Source organism: Urocampus carinirostris, chromosome 3 (genome assembly GCF_059441175.1).
Source record: "Urocampus carinirostris isolate Australia breed hairy pipefish chromosome 3, RoL_Ucar_1.0, whole genome shotgun sequence".
In the NCBI taxonomy this organism is placed as follows: Eukaryota; Metazoa; Chordata; class Actinopteri; order Syngnathiformes; family Syngnathidae; genus Urocampus; species Urocampus carinirostris.
In genome coordinates, this window is record NC_142351.1 from 67,696,037 (window position 1) to 67,711,055 (window position 15,019).

General features: G+C 37.9%; 1 protein-coding gene and 1 long non-coding RNA gene across 3 annotated transcripts in view; one reads left to right on the plus strand and one right to left on the minus strand.

The window, feature by feature from the left end:
- The first annotated feature begins 2,501 nt into the window (after positions 1 to 2,501).
- On the plus strand, positions 2,502 to 7,497 carry LOC148370533 (uncharacterized). Its single transcript, XR_015850153.1, has 2 exons — positions 2,502 to 6,666; positions 6,766 to 7,497. It is a non-coding gene; the product is annotated as an uncharacterized LOC148370533 (long non-coding RNA).
- Positions 6,379 to 15,019, minus strand: part of orc4 (origin recognition complex, subunit 4) — a 34,389-nt gene continuing 25,748 nt past the window's right edge. For both annotated transcript variants that reach the window (XM_088333053.1, XM_088333054.1), the window contains 3 exons: positions 12,836 to 12,931; positions 12,699 to 12,766; positions 6,379 to 6,625 (listed from right to left, as the gene is read on the minus strand). In XM_088333053.1, the coding sequence (XP_088189179.1) occupies positions 6,443 to 6,625; positions 12,699 to 12,766; positions 12,836 to 12,931 (347 nt within the window). In that variant the 3' untranslated portion in view covers positions 6,379 to 6,442. The remainder of the gene's footprint in view (positions 6,626 to 12,698; positions 12,767 to 12,835; positions 12,932 to 15,019) is intronic.

A 15,019-nucleotide genomic window follows, 5' to 3' on the forward strand; every position in this document is an offset into this window, starting at 1 on the left:
ACCGTACTTGTAAAAATCCCGGTAAACCGTTCTCATCTTCCTCCTTAGAACTGAAGCCATCAAAGTCGTCTTCCTCAGTGTCGGAAAGAAACTTTGTCATATAGACGTCGTCCCACGCTCCCTTATTCTAAAACACGCTAGCAACACGCTCGCAACACTTTAAACAGGTCTGGTAAAAAAACATATCGTACTTGTAAAAATCACGGTAAACCGTCCTCATCTTCCTCCTTAGAACTGAAGCCATCAAAGTAGTCTTCCTCAGCGTCGGAAAGAAACTTTGTCATATAGACATCGTCCCAAGATCCCGCTGCCTCACTCGCGCTGTCATTGTCGCTTGAACTCTCATCCACTCCTGATTCTGTGCCCTCCTCTCCGTCACGCAGCAGACCGGCTTTTCGGAACCCGTTGGTGATGGTGGATTCTTTGATGTGCCTTTCTTTTTGCATTTTGCATGATGAGGGTATGTTTACGCTAATTTAATTAATGCACAAGACAAGAAGTTGCAGTCTTCCTCGGCGCATATATTCCACCGGTCTAAATCTTACCTTACTCTTATCTTGTACTCGAGCGCCGCTAGCAGCCGTTAGAAAAATTACATAAATTGGCCGCATAACTGAATAAGCCGCAGGGTTGAAAGTTTGAGAAAAAAGTAGCGGCTTATAGTCCGAAATTTACGGTACTTTAGATGCATCTCAAAACTTCTGCTTGTGGTTTGGGGAAAGTGGGTTGTCCATATAGACGGTTCTTCAAATCATTCTTGAAGAATACTTTTTAGGCTCTGTACAAAGACCACAGCTGAATGTTTTTTGAGTTGTCCTGAGATAGGTTTGTTATACCTTTCCGGATCAGATGTAGTCAGATTACTCCAGGTACATCTCAAAACTTCTAGTTGTAGTTTTGAGGAAATTAATTGTCCTTACTAGTAAAGTTATTCAGGCCTTTCTAGCAGACTCCTCATGGGTTCTGGTTGGCTACATTTTGAACCATCAGTTGGGGCCTAGCTTCTTCAGGTGCATCTCAAACCTTTTGTTGAAGGGAATGGGGCGTCCTTTCAGGAAATTCTTCTAATCATTCTCAAAAAAATACTCTTTAGGCTATAAACATAGACCCAGATGAATGTTTTTTAGACTCCTCCTGGGTTTTAGTTTGGTGTACTTTGATAGATCAGTCGTGGCATGTGTACCTCCTATTTCAGCTGACAGTCATGTGATTGTGCTCTCTTGTGGTTGAAAGCCGTATGCTTTACAGATGTATTCTTACTCTGAGTGATTCGAAATCTCAAAGATCTGGAGTCTTTATTTTATTCGCAGCTTTGTTTTCCATCCCATATTATTCTTCCCTTTGGTCCTGTGACTCATTTGTGTCTTGTCACCTTGCTATTCAAAACAATAAGGACCTGTTCAGTAAGAACATATAAAATCAAGTATATATTCTCTGAACTAAATCTTTATTCGTGTGTGTGTGTGTGTGAAAAAGTCAGCGTTTTGTATTAATCTATACTAGTGTTTTTTGCTTTCCGATGTTCATCACAATTTGAGCAGAGTTGAAGGCAAATTTGATTATCTACGGCCTCAACTTTCATCCCTGCTGTTGTTTCAACAAAGCTTGTTCTCTGTGGACTTCATGACAGAGGTCGGAAGTTTCTAAGAGAGAATAAAAAAAAATCTGAAAAAAAGTTAAACACTAGTTTATGACCCCACTATTGCCGTGGTTCTCTGAAGTGCATCGCTGATCAGAGATTTATGTTTGAATCAATCAAGGAAATGTTCATGTCAGTGAGAATTTGATGAGTGCTCCAGCTCCTACAGGTGCTCGAATGCCTTCAATTTCTCAATGCACACCCAAAAAAAATCAAACATTGAATCAAAAGAAAAATATCTCATACAATAGTGAACACCATGTATCAATTCAAGTCAGTCTATTTTTCAATTTTTATGTCCAATGATGCAAGAAATCCATATCTGCTGTACAGCTGTAGTTCATTTATATTATTCGAAAAAAAAATAAGTATCCTATACTCAAACTAGGCAAATATGTTAGATTTGTGGTTGCTAATCAAAATTACTTAAAAAAATATTTAATTAACTGCATTTTTTATGTATTTGTAAGGCATATTGATAAAATCCAACATCATAAATTTTAGGATATATGTAAATGTATATGTAATTATTATATTTCATTCTGAATCTTGATCATTAAATACTCATAACATCAAAAGCACAACGTTAAAATCAAATAATTGTAATAAATTAAATTTCACATTGACAAAATTTGGTGTTCTCCAATTTGCTACTGCGCTTAACCAACATCGATGTCAATGCTGAAATGCTGCATTCGACTGCTATATTGAAAATGAAAGCATGGTTTAGTAGTAAACACTAAAATACCATTAATCTGGACTCCAGCAGCTCCCGTGTTATTTTCGATTGTTCTCGATTGTTCTCAGCTCAGGGATGCTGCTGGAAATGTGAATTTCCCTTCGGGGATGAACAAAGTATCTATCTATCTATCTATCTACAGAGCGTACCTGATTGAAAGCCCCATGCTCAAATGTAAGAACAAAACTCAAGTTTATCTTTGTACAAACTGCACCAGATTTTTGGCCACAGGCTTAAACAAGCCATAATAATGAACTAATTCAAGTCTATTTCTTACATTTTAAGCATGGCGCACACCTTGTGCACACCTCAACCTGGGTAATTTTCAGTTCTGCTCCGGTTTGTTGACGTCACATTTTTTTGGAGAACATAGGCCGGGGCCCATACATTTTTAATCCAAAGTATGCATACAGTTCCCAGGAAGACCAAGCTAGACTAGACATGACAGTTTTTTTTAGTATTTCTATTATAGTTTTCTAGTAGGGCAGCACGGCGGCGCAGTGGTTAGCGCGTGTGTGGCACAGTTCTGAGGTCGTGGGAACCTCCTGCGTGGTTCAAATCCAGCTACCAGCCTTACTGTGTGGAGGTTGTATGTTCTCTTGCTTGCCCGGGTTTCCTCCGGGCACTCTGGTTTCCTCCCACATTCCCAAGACATGCATTTCAGGTGAATTGGTCCAAATTGTCCCTAGGTGTGACTGAGCGAGTCAAGTCAAGTCAAGTCAAGTCAGTGAGTTGTCTGTCTCCGTGTGCCCTGCAATTGGCTGGCAACCAGTTCAGGGTGTTCCCTGCCCACAGCCCGGAGATGGCTGGGATGGGCTCCAACCCCCCCCGTGACCCTAATAAGGATAAGCGGTACAGCCAATGAGATGAGACTAGATTGTAGAAAAGCATATCCATTTAGGTTCCCTTTGAGCCAGGGGTCGGGAACCTTTTTGACTCAGAGAGCCATAAAAGCACAATTTTTGGAAATGTGTTTCAGTGAGAGCCATATAATATATTTTAAGACTGAATTCAATTAAATGTGAGCATAACAAGCGGCTTAATTTATTATTTTAAATAATGATGTTATAATACTCACCATTAATGAGTCTTCTGGTGCTGCATGGATTTGCTGATGGTTGGTACTTGGTGAGTTAAAGCTTCATGCAGGCATTGACGCCTTGATCCGTTAAATGTGATCGTAGGTTGGACTTGATGTTTTTGAGATGTGAAAATGACTGCTCACATGAATACGTCGATCCAAACATTGTCAATACACCAATACTCACACGCCTCAGTGTGTGGTATGTGACTGGAAGCGCGTTCCAAGCTTTGAGAATCAGCTCGTCTTTGGATTGAAGTTTGTCCAGTTCTGTCCTCATGTGCTTGCTCGCCAACTCCGCTTTCTGTCGTGCAATTCTTTCCAATTCTTCATTCAGTGATTTGAACTTGCTCATCCTCATCTCTGAGGCCTTCAGGTCAGCCACTTCTGCTTCAAAATCTACCAGGGAGACATCAGGAATGCAACTCAGGTCGGCTGTGTTCAGTGAACACTCGTTTGGATGGGTGGTGAACTTAATAAGACCACAGTGCTCACGAAATTCTCCAAAGTGCGCTTTGAAGGACTGGAGGAGACCGGATGTGAAGCCAGCTAGCTGGTGGAGATGTTTTGAGTGGGCTCACTTGTTGTGTATACCTCTGTAAACTCTGTTTTTCGAAATGTAGTAAGCAACCTGTTTCAAAATCCTTGATCAAGAGCTCCAGCTTGTTTTCAAAAGCAAACACAACGTGTTGAAGGAATAACACTGTATTTCCAACGCCTTGCACTTTAACGTTGAGCTGGTTTAGATGTTCGGTAATATCGACGAGATAATAAAACTTGAGGAGCCACTCAGTTTTCGCTACCTCAGGATGCTCGTTGCCTTTCGTTTCAAGAAAAATCCGTATTTCGTTGAGGCAAGCCGTAAAACGGCTGAGCACCTTTCCTCTTGACAACCAGCGCACATTGCTCTTCAAAAGCAGACCGTGCAAAGGGGGCATGGCGTGTGTCGAATGCCGCTTAACATTCGACTGTTTCATCGATGCAATTTTGTCATAGCAAATTAGGCATACCTCTTCACAAAGGCAAATTCTTCGGGCTGTTCGTCCTGAAATGTACGATATTCATCATCTTTTTTTCGTTTCGCCATCTTCTCCGTCGAAGAGTTAGCTTTGAGCTAATGACCAACGGCCAAGTGCCAATGGGCGCAAAAGGGGGCGTGTACCTGTGCCCCCCAGTAACGGCCAACATCGGGTATTATCATCCAATTAAAATAGACAATCGCTCGTGCAACTGCAACTCTGCACAAGACATGATCAATAGAAAATCGATGGATGCATTTAAGCAAACGATCATTTTTTTAAACCCAAATCTGCGAGCCAGATTTGCGAGCCATATGTTATCATCAAAAGAGCCATATCTGGCTCGCGAGCCATAGGTTCCCGACCCCTGCTTTGAGCTAATTAGTAACAAGTAGCTTACAGCTTGAAAAAGGTTGGAGACCCCGATATAGAATCTATTTTTATTGTAACAAATATTCACTATTATAAAGATTTGTGATAGTTGCTGTGAAAAACAATCTGCATCCAATTCGGGGGATTTTTGTGTACTATCTTACTATATTTTCATCAAACTTTTTCCCGACAATCACAAAAACTAGTTGACATGAGAGAAACCTGGCAATGCATTAAATATGCTCATGTTTACATTGTATTCTGTTAAAATGCTTTTATCAATCATAATATTTAACATTTGAAAAAAAAATTTTTTATACTTATTTTACCTAAAAATGTACATTGTAAAGGTACTTGAAAAGCGCTATATAAATGCAGATCATTTCATATTTCATTTAACTCATCTCCCCCTTTTTGCACCACAGTTTACTTTATTGAAATAGTCAAATATTAAAATATATATAATGTCTGAAAATATTTACTTCTTATTGCATGGTTTTCTTTTCAAAAATTGTATGTAGTTACATTCTGTTTTATTCCTTGTCTAGCCCTCTGTAAAAACAATATTACATATATGTCCAAGTGAAAAATCTATTTTATTTTCCCTCAGGTTTCAATTAGAACCTATAGTGCACTACAGTCTGTTTTTATGGTTTTACTCAACAGTCAAATGTAAATGTTTGAAATTACCAAAATTGTCAGAAAACTTATTTTTTTCAGTTTTCTTGGAAGAATTTTACCACACATTTGTCAGTTTGATTATTGAACAGTCAAATAAACAAAAATATTGGAGAAAGATTACCTCACAAAAAGTTTAAGAATCAATGGACAAGTGATCAATTAAAAAAATCTAACCCTGATTTGTTAAACTTCTAATCTTTTACTGGAACACATTTGACTTTTCATTTCACACCTACACGTTTTATTGTTCAGTTGTTTTTCTTTTTAGATTTCCGTGTTTCTCCACACTGTTCAGGTGTGGTTCAATGGCTTGAAATATTGAGGCCATCTTCTGCCATCCCAATCGATATAAAAGCCTCCCTCAGCTTCCTTTCCTCACATGGTTATTCTTTGCCTTACCATAATCATATTTTATTGGTTGGGGCTGGCTGATGCCAGGCCAAATCATTGCCACTGCGCTGTAACAAGTACATTCTATGAGTCATACTAACAGCTACATGCAGACGCCTACATGCTAACAACTTCATGCTAACGGCTCCATGGTAACGAGTCATGCTGACGAGTAATGCTAACAGCTACATCCTAACGAGGAAATGCTAAAATCTACATCCTAAAGAGTAGATGTTAACGAGTCTTGCTAATGCTTACATGCATTCGACTACATGCCAGAGCCCAGCCCCAATTCTCAATTACCACGAGAATTGTTTAGTTACGATTACTATCTCCTTTGTTTTTATTGTATTTAACTATTGTGTGTGTCTGTGTATTCGGTGTTTTGGATGAGGGGGATTTTTTGTTTTTGTTTTAATATAAACATATACGGCTGCTCTACAAATAAATAACCCGCTTGCATTGAGAATTTGGTTTATTATAATGGAACAAAAACAAAGAAACAATAAATGCTCTAGTTCCTAAGCAAAGGCAGACATTCCCCACTGTTTGACTTCAGTGGGACACTGGGTATACTTTTGCAGGGCCTCCACAATCTGATTTTTGTCCAGAGTTAATCTGACCAACAGGAATTCTCGTTGCGTCTTGGCCGAGTTGCTGTCTACCGCTCGGATCATCTCCAGCTCCTGCAGGTGCTCGAATGCCTTCCACAGAAAAATAAATGGCTAATGAGAAGCATTTCTTTGTAAGTAGGGATGCATTTTCCTCCTGAAATGAACTGTGGGTGTTCCCCCAAGGTTCAATTTTAAACTCAGTACTTTTTCATCTTTGTATGCTTCCCCAGGGCAGTGTGTCTCAACTGGTCTAACACCAGAACCTACCAGAGAACAGAAGGTGCTGAAACTAAATATAAAATATATGAGAACACACACACATATTATATATAAATTGACTATTATAGGAATAAATTAGAGGACAACAAAAATAATGAGAAGGGGATATGGAATTTATTAAACAGCATTATGCTAAACAAAATAATTTACCCAAATAGTTTGTTATAAATAGCATTTAAATTATAATATGGATAAAGGTGGCGAACAGTTTTAATAAGTTTTGTAAATATTGGTCCTGAACTGTCAAAAACCATTCAGAATTAGGGCAGAATGGAGATTACGTACAGGGATAAAACTAATCGAGGAGAATCCCAGTTCAATGTTCCTGAGGGCAGTTGAGGAAATTGCAATTATTGACATTGTTTCAAGGTGTAGAATGGCCAAGTCAAAGTCCCGACTTCAATCCAATTGAGAATCTGTGGAAAGAACTGAAAACTGCTGTTCACAAACACTTTCTTAACCTCACTGAGCTCGAGCTGTTTTGCAAAGAGGAATGGGTAAAAAATATCAGTTTCTCGATGTGCAAAACTGATAGAGACATACCCCAAGTGATTTGCATCTGTAATCGCAGCAAAAGGTGGCCCTACAGAGTTTTAACTTAATGGGGCTGAATAATTTTGCACACCCACTTTTGTTTATTCGTTAAAAAAAGTTTAAAATATTCAATAAAGTTGTTCCACTTATGAATGTGTCCCATGTACTGTTGATGCTTCACGAGAAATTAGTTTAAGTCTGAAAACACACACACACACACACACACACACACACACACACACACACACACACACACACACACACGCGATTTTCCGTTATAAAACATTGGTTGTTCGGATCAGCAATTTCAGTTAAATATATCATATGGCAGACAAACACGTTGACATTTGAGAAGTGAAATTAAGTTCATAAGATTTACAGAAAATGTGCAATAATCAATTAAACAAAAGTAGGCAGGTGCATAAATTTGGGCTACCTTTTTGTTTGAAGGGTTTGAATACGTTTAGCACTAATTATTGGGACACAAAATTTGTTTGGTAAGCTTATTGACCCTGGAAGTACATACACAGGTGAAGCCAACCATGAGAATGGTATTTAAGCCGGCCAGTTTCAAGTTGTTCTCCTCTTTGCATCTTCTCTGAAGAGTGGCAACATGGGAGCCTCAGAACAACTATCAAATGACCTGAAAACAAAGACTGTTCAACATCATGGTTTAGGGGAAGGATACAAAAGGCTAGCTCAGAGATTTCAGCTGTCAATTTCCACTCTGAGGAACATAGTGGGGAAATGGAAGCCCACAGGCACAGTTCTAGTTGAACCCCGGAGTGTCAGGCAAAGAAAAATCTCAGATAAGCAGAGGCAAAGGATGGTGAAAACGGTCAAATCAACCCACAGACCAGGTCGGAAGACCTACAACATGATCTTGCTGCAGATGGTGTCACTGCGCATCGTTCAACTATTCAGCACACTTTGCACAAGGAGATGCTGTATGGGAAAGTAATGCGGCAAGTCCCTTTTCTGCACACATGTGGCAGAGTCGCTTGAGGTATGCTAAAGCACATTTGGACAAGCCAGCTTCAGTTTGAAATAAGGTGCTGTGGACTAATGAAACTAAAATTGAGTTGTTTGGACATAACAAGGAGCGGTATGCATGGTGGAAGAAGAACACAGCATTCCAAGACAAACACTTGCTACCCACAGTAAAATTTGGTGGTGGTTCCATCATGCTGAGGGGCTGTGTGACAATCTTGTTAAAGTTGAAAGTCGGATGCATTCCAGTCAGTATCAGCAAATTCTTGCGAACAATGTTCTAGAATTGGTGACAAAGCTGAAGTTCCGCCGGGCCTGGATACTTCAAGACAACGACCACAAAAACTGCTCAAATTCTACTAAGGCATTCATGCAGAAGAATAAGTACAATGTTCTGGAATGGCCATCTCTGTCCCCAGACCTGAATATTATTGAAAATCTGTGGTGTGATTTAAAGCGGGCTGTCCATGCTCGGAAACCATCAAACTTGACTGAAATGTTATGTTAAGAAGAATGGTCAAAAATAACTTCAACCAGAATCCAGACCCTCATTGGAACATATAGGAAGCGTTTAGAGGCTGTTATTTGTGCAAAAGGAGGATTTACTAAACATTGATGTAATTTTTCTGTTGGGGTTCACAAATTTATGTACCTGCCTACTTTTGTTAAAGCAATTATTGCACATTTCGCTGTTTTATATATTCAACTTAAATTGCTGATCCGAACACCCAATGATTTATAAAGGAAAATCTTGAAAATTATCAGGGGTGCCCAAACTTTTGCATACGACTTTGCGTGCGCACGCGCACACACACGAAAGTATACATATGGGATTGTACGTTTATATGCATGTAGGATTGTATACGTTTATATGCTTGTATGTCAGTGTATTCATGTACACATATTTGTTTTGTTTTTGTAAAGGAGTGAGAGCTAATAAGATATGCTTCTCATTCCTTTCTAAATATGTCTTTTTTTTATTACTTTGGTTTGTGGTTTATGTAGCTTCCTCTTTTTCTTATTTTTTCCCTGTTTTCATTCCCCCAAAATGTTTTGACAATGATCTGGAAGCTTTGCACAGCTTGTGGTGCATATTTAGAATAAATAAATAACAACAACAACAACAACCATTCATCCCTAATTAGAAGCTGCGACCCAAACCCAAAGAAAAGAATACAATTTTTGAATTTATGAAAGGATTGCGCTGTTTAAACCAGAGATATATTCATTACACCATATTCTCCTTAAAAATGACTAGTAAAACCAAAATGACTTAAAGTATCTGTAAAAATATTATATTTAATACTCAATTTGCTGCATTTTTATTGAAATACAAAACTCCTCACTTATGTTGCTTTGTTTTCAGAATAAAATCCATCTCATACATTCTGCACTCCATCCGCAGTTGGCCATACTCTGCATGTGTAACCTTTCTTCCTGTGGTGTGAAACAGCGGGTGTCTACTCGCATTTGCAGGGAATTATCGCTACCTACTGTTAAGGGGAGTCGTTGACTCCGTTTTTGTATTTTTTTTTGTCTTAGTATTATTTCACAAAGGCTGACGACCCACTTCTGGATCTTGACTCACCATTTGAGAAACACTGTTGTAGACAAAAGATGAATATTTATCCATCTATCTATCTACCTTGGTCATACCCCTCAAGAGGGGTGACCTACAGCAAGACAAACACAATAACAAAGAAAATAAAAAGGGGGGAAAAAATAGCAAAAAACACACAAACATTTTTGGACCATGGCCAACCCAAATGCCATAACACCCAAACAATTTAGGCACCTCAACACCCGAGTTGGTCATGCTTACGTCCCTCCAGATGAAAACTGGACACAAGAAAACGGCCATGTCACCCGGGTCAGGGTGACACAACACACTTTTTTGTTCAACAGCAGGGCCGACAGCTTTCACTGGTTTACCCCTGCCGCATAATACAGGCGCCCTGCCCATCCCTTAGAACGCGTCCAAACATCCCACTATCCTTTTACAACACCTCTCCACTCATTCCTATCACCAACAAAGATGAATACACCAGTGTAAAAAAATAAATACAAATATAACACGTTTAAACCATTTACTGTATCTTCAACTGGGGCTTTAATGGCAAACACTCGAACACCATGAAGAGAAAAAAGAGAAAGGGGGGCATTATCGCCACCTACTGTTGCAGAGTGGACTCTCCAAAAAGAAAATCATACTCAATTGGGTTTATATAATTTGAAAAATATAGCCATAATCTGTCAATTTCTCTCGCGGGCAAATTTACTGGAACGGACTGCTGATGCATGCTTTTATTTCCTCGGGTTTAGATTATTGTAAATCCTTGCTCTCCTAAAATAGTGCCACAAGCAAATCGTTATCAGTTGAAGAATACAGCCACAGTCCGACAATTTCAACAAACAGATTGTGATAAATGCTTTTTTTCTCATTCCTTGCTCTCCAGATTCCGAAATATAATTTTTACAAGCCCGTGACTTATGGAATAGTTTGTCAGGACCTTTTACATTTTTCAAAGCATACGTTTTTAGTATAGCTTTTAATTTATGGTGTATATTTTTACTTGTAACCTATTGTATTACATTTTACTTTTTACTTATGTTTGATTTCAGTCTTGTTATCCATTGAACGTTTCTTTACAAAACTTTGTGTTGGATTTACTGTGACTCATTCAGTGCCATAACATATGAATTTGCTTTTAGAAGCATTGTCCCAGAGTGCCAAAACGTAAAAAAAAATAAAAATAATAATATATATTTTTTACTGATTTCAAGTATTTACTACAGCTCTTCGGGGAGTATCACCCCGTTGGAAATGATTAAGGTATGGTAAATCCCCACTAGATGGCAGGAGTGGCTTTGATCAGATATCGGTCGACACTGCACAGTTTTGCTGGCTATATGCGCAGATCGGCAGCCGAGTAGTAAAATGATTTTTTACTGGATGACTATGTCTAACTTAAATTTTAATAATTATTTTGTAATAACCTAGTAACAACATAGTAATAACGTGCTACGTTATTATTTTAGATACTTCGATAAATTACTGTTCATGGGCTTCATGGACAAAAAAATAATTCTATTGAAATATTGATAACTAGCTTTAAGCTTTTCATTATGAGAGTAGAATGAGAATCTTTTTGCGCATTAAACAGATGTATTTATTTCTTTTCATTGATTTTTTTTAACAGGAAATACAACAAACTAAATTCCAAGCTAAGCTAGCTGACATCCTACCTTTTTAGCTCTTTGGCAAGCTATCTACCTCGCTTTTTTGATTTTTTGCATGCTATCTAGTTAACATTTTACCTTTTTGCTAGTTATCAAGCGACATGTTGTACTCCTTTCTAAGATAGCTATCTTGCTTTGATTTTAAGCTTTCCATCTTGCTATTTAGATGACTTTTTTTTTTTACTCTTTTAGCTATCTTTCGAACAACCATTTCGTTTTTTACGCATTTACATTTCTAGATAAATATCCAAGCTACCTTTTTAACATTTAGTAATCCATCTAGCTTAGTTGCTGTGTTAGAAATTTGTCTCAAAGTTATTCCCTTTGCGCTAATTGGTAACAAAAAGTACCTCTCAGCTTGAAAAAGGTTGGAGAACCCTGTGCCAGGAGCACATTTTTTTATCTCATTAAAGATGAGCATTTTAATTTTCTTTTAATGTGTCAGATTCAGATTCAGATTCAGATCTACTTTATTGTCATTCTAGTACACGTGTATACAGAACGAAATGTCGATGCATCTGACCCCCACAGTTTCCTTGAATGTACAGATATAAATAAAGTTGTATTGTATTTTGGCTACGTATAGTATTTTACCATAGTGCCGATAGTGCAAGAAGAGTAGCTAACTAGATGTGCAAAATGGGCAGTCAGGTTAACAAGTCAGGTACACAGTAACATTAACACTGTAACAATAACGCTGTAATTACAATAGTGCAGAGAGCAATGTGCAAGGAGTGGCAAGCTATAAAAAACTGCCAGTAGTGCAAAAAGTCAGATTAGCAGCCGTTTAGATTTAAGTTAACTATATGTTGGATTGACCATTTAACAGTCTAATGGCCAGGGGGACTAGACTATTGCGGAGCCTGGTGGTCCTGCACCGCACACTGCAGTACCTCTTCCCAGAGGCTAGCAGAGTGAACAGTCCATGATGGGGGTGAGAGGGGTCCCCGGTAATGTTCTTAGCATGGGATAGAGTCCTACGCTTATATAGCTACAGTGCTATTTTAAATTGGCTGGCACCGCCCAGTACTTCCCATTTGAGAGAAACGTCCGGAACTGAATGAGTTAGCTGTGTGAAAAGTGTCATTCAAACTTTCATTTAAGAAAGAAAGTTGCCCACCTTCATGACAATGGCTTGTTCAAAGTTGTACATGGAGTTGGACTTTCTTTGCAAGAACTTCTTGAACTCTGTAAAGACATCAGTGTTGGGGAAAAAGACAATGGTGCTGCAAAAGTACATCGCTTAAAGCAGTTTACCGTTGTAAACCATTTGGAAGTTAAAAGGTTCTCCTTCGTAGACATCATTGAGATGTTTCATGGCGATGACCAGGCACAGCTCCAAGATGGAAAGACCTCAAGGTAAGATGAAAAAAAAAGAAAAAAAAAGAAAAATACACAATTTCAAGACTTGACTGCATTTATTTACAGGGTTTGTACACCTTTTTCATGCCCAAATTGAGGGACGAAATCCAGCGGTGATCAAAAGGACTTTTTTTTTTTTTTTTACTTTGATGACTCACTATTTTGATGCTAGCACTAACTTTGTATATCATAAAAAGGAACACCTCAAAACAGCACAATATTTGTGTAGATGGGCTGCAGTCAGACTATTCCCTGCATGTAGTAACAAGGTTTGTACAGCTTTTTCATTGCCAAATTCAAGCACTTTCTAAACACTTTCAGGGTCATTTTTTTCCTATACCTTGAAAGAAAGAAATCTAGCAGTGATCCAACCATTTCTTTTTAATTAGATGACCAAAATAAGGTTGCTATCACAAAACGTTGAGCTTTTACTATCTATGATACGCTATCTAATTTGTCAAAGGGCTTCTGTAAACTGACATAAATTCTGCCATTCTGCTTTAGCAATGCACACTTTTCTACACTTGTTTACAAACACAGAAAGGGTTTCTACAGGTGTTTAGTAATAATTGAGTTCAATATGGAAGACAAAAAGCGAAAAAGTACAGTATGCATATAAAAGAAAAATTTGGACTCGCTTTAATCATATTGATTCAATCTTTCAATTGACTCATGAACTTTTTTGTTTTACTTATTTGAATTTATATTATATGTTGATTTTTTACTTAAATGATCATGTTGCCAAAATGACAGTATAACGTATAAGTATAAGCACCTTGACGACTGAAAGGACTGTTGTAAAGGGCTGTGTAAATAAAGTACTGTACGTTTTACATTAACATTTTTATCATCAGGGCAGCGGAGTGGTTAGCGCGTGTGCGGCACAGTTCTATGGTCTTGAGAACCTCCTGTGTGGGTTCAAATCCAGCTACCGGACTTCCTGTGCGGAGCTTGTATGTTCTCCCTGTGCTTGCGTGGGTTTTCCTCCGGTGGATTGGCCGGTCTAAATTGTCCCTAGGTGTGAATGTGCGTGAATAGGTTTGTCCCTGTGTGCCCTGCTATTGGCTGGCAACCAGTTCAGGGTGTTCACTGCCCGATGATTGCTGGGATGGGCTCCAGCACTCCCGCGACCATACTGAGATTAGCGGTGCAGCTGATGAGATGAGATTTTTATCATCATTTGTGGGTAAAGGAGGTAAACCAAGTTATTCATTCTGGTTAAAAATTATGCATTCAAAAATATGGAAATGTATTACAGTATACGTTTCATCGGTTTTCAAGTTGTACTATATTTTTATGATGTTTTTCTAGAAAAAAACAACAAATTAAAATGAGCAAAAATGATTTTCTAGTGGAACCAAACATGTTTCATTATGTTCTAACTTTCAGTCTTTTTTGTAAGATAAAGATAATATTTAAATAGATTTACTTTAAAGTTTTCCAACAGAAAATGATGAAATAAATGTAATAAACAGCCTTCATTAAAAACAAAATAAATGATCAATATATGTATCTGTCCGTCTCATGAGCAGATATTTGCTTTATAAAAAGAGAGCAAGTAAATGCTGCCACCTACCAGTATGGATGAATGTTACACCAGGGCAATCAATGACAGAAAGCTATGTTTTATTAAACAGTAATAAAACAAGAATAAAAATAAAATTGGGCAATTTCCTGTGGCACATTCGACAAGGTGTCACGGCACACTGGTTGAAAAACCCTGGTCTAACACGTCATAAAAGGGAGATTCTGTTTACTTTAACATTTCATGTCCGCATCTTTTTCTTATCCTGCTTTTTCTCTAAAATCTACAAACTGTTTATAAAAAAATACTTTATTCAATTTGAGTGTTTACAATCATTTACACCTAAATAAAATACATTTTAAATAATAATTTGTATTTTAGATAATTTTTGGGTGACACACATGTTCAATTTTATTGTGTCCACAACAGGTGCATTGTAATCAACTTCCTCAAGAAGTGTAGGCCATAAAATAATAAAATCACTTTTTTCCTCAATAATTTGGCAAACTACACTAAATTTCATTATGCAATTAAATGTTATACATTTATATTTT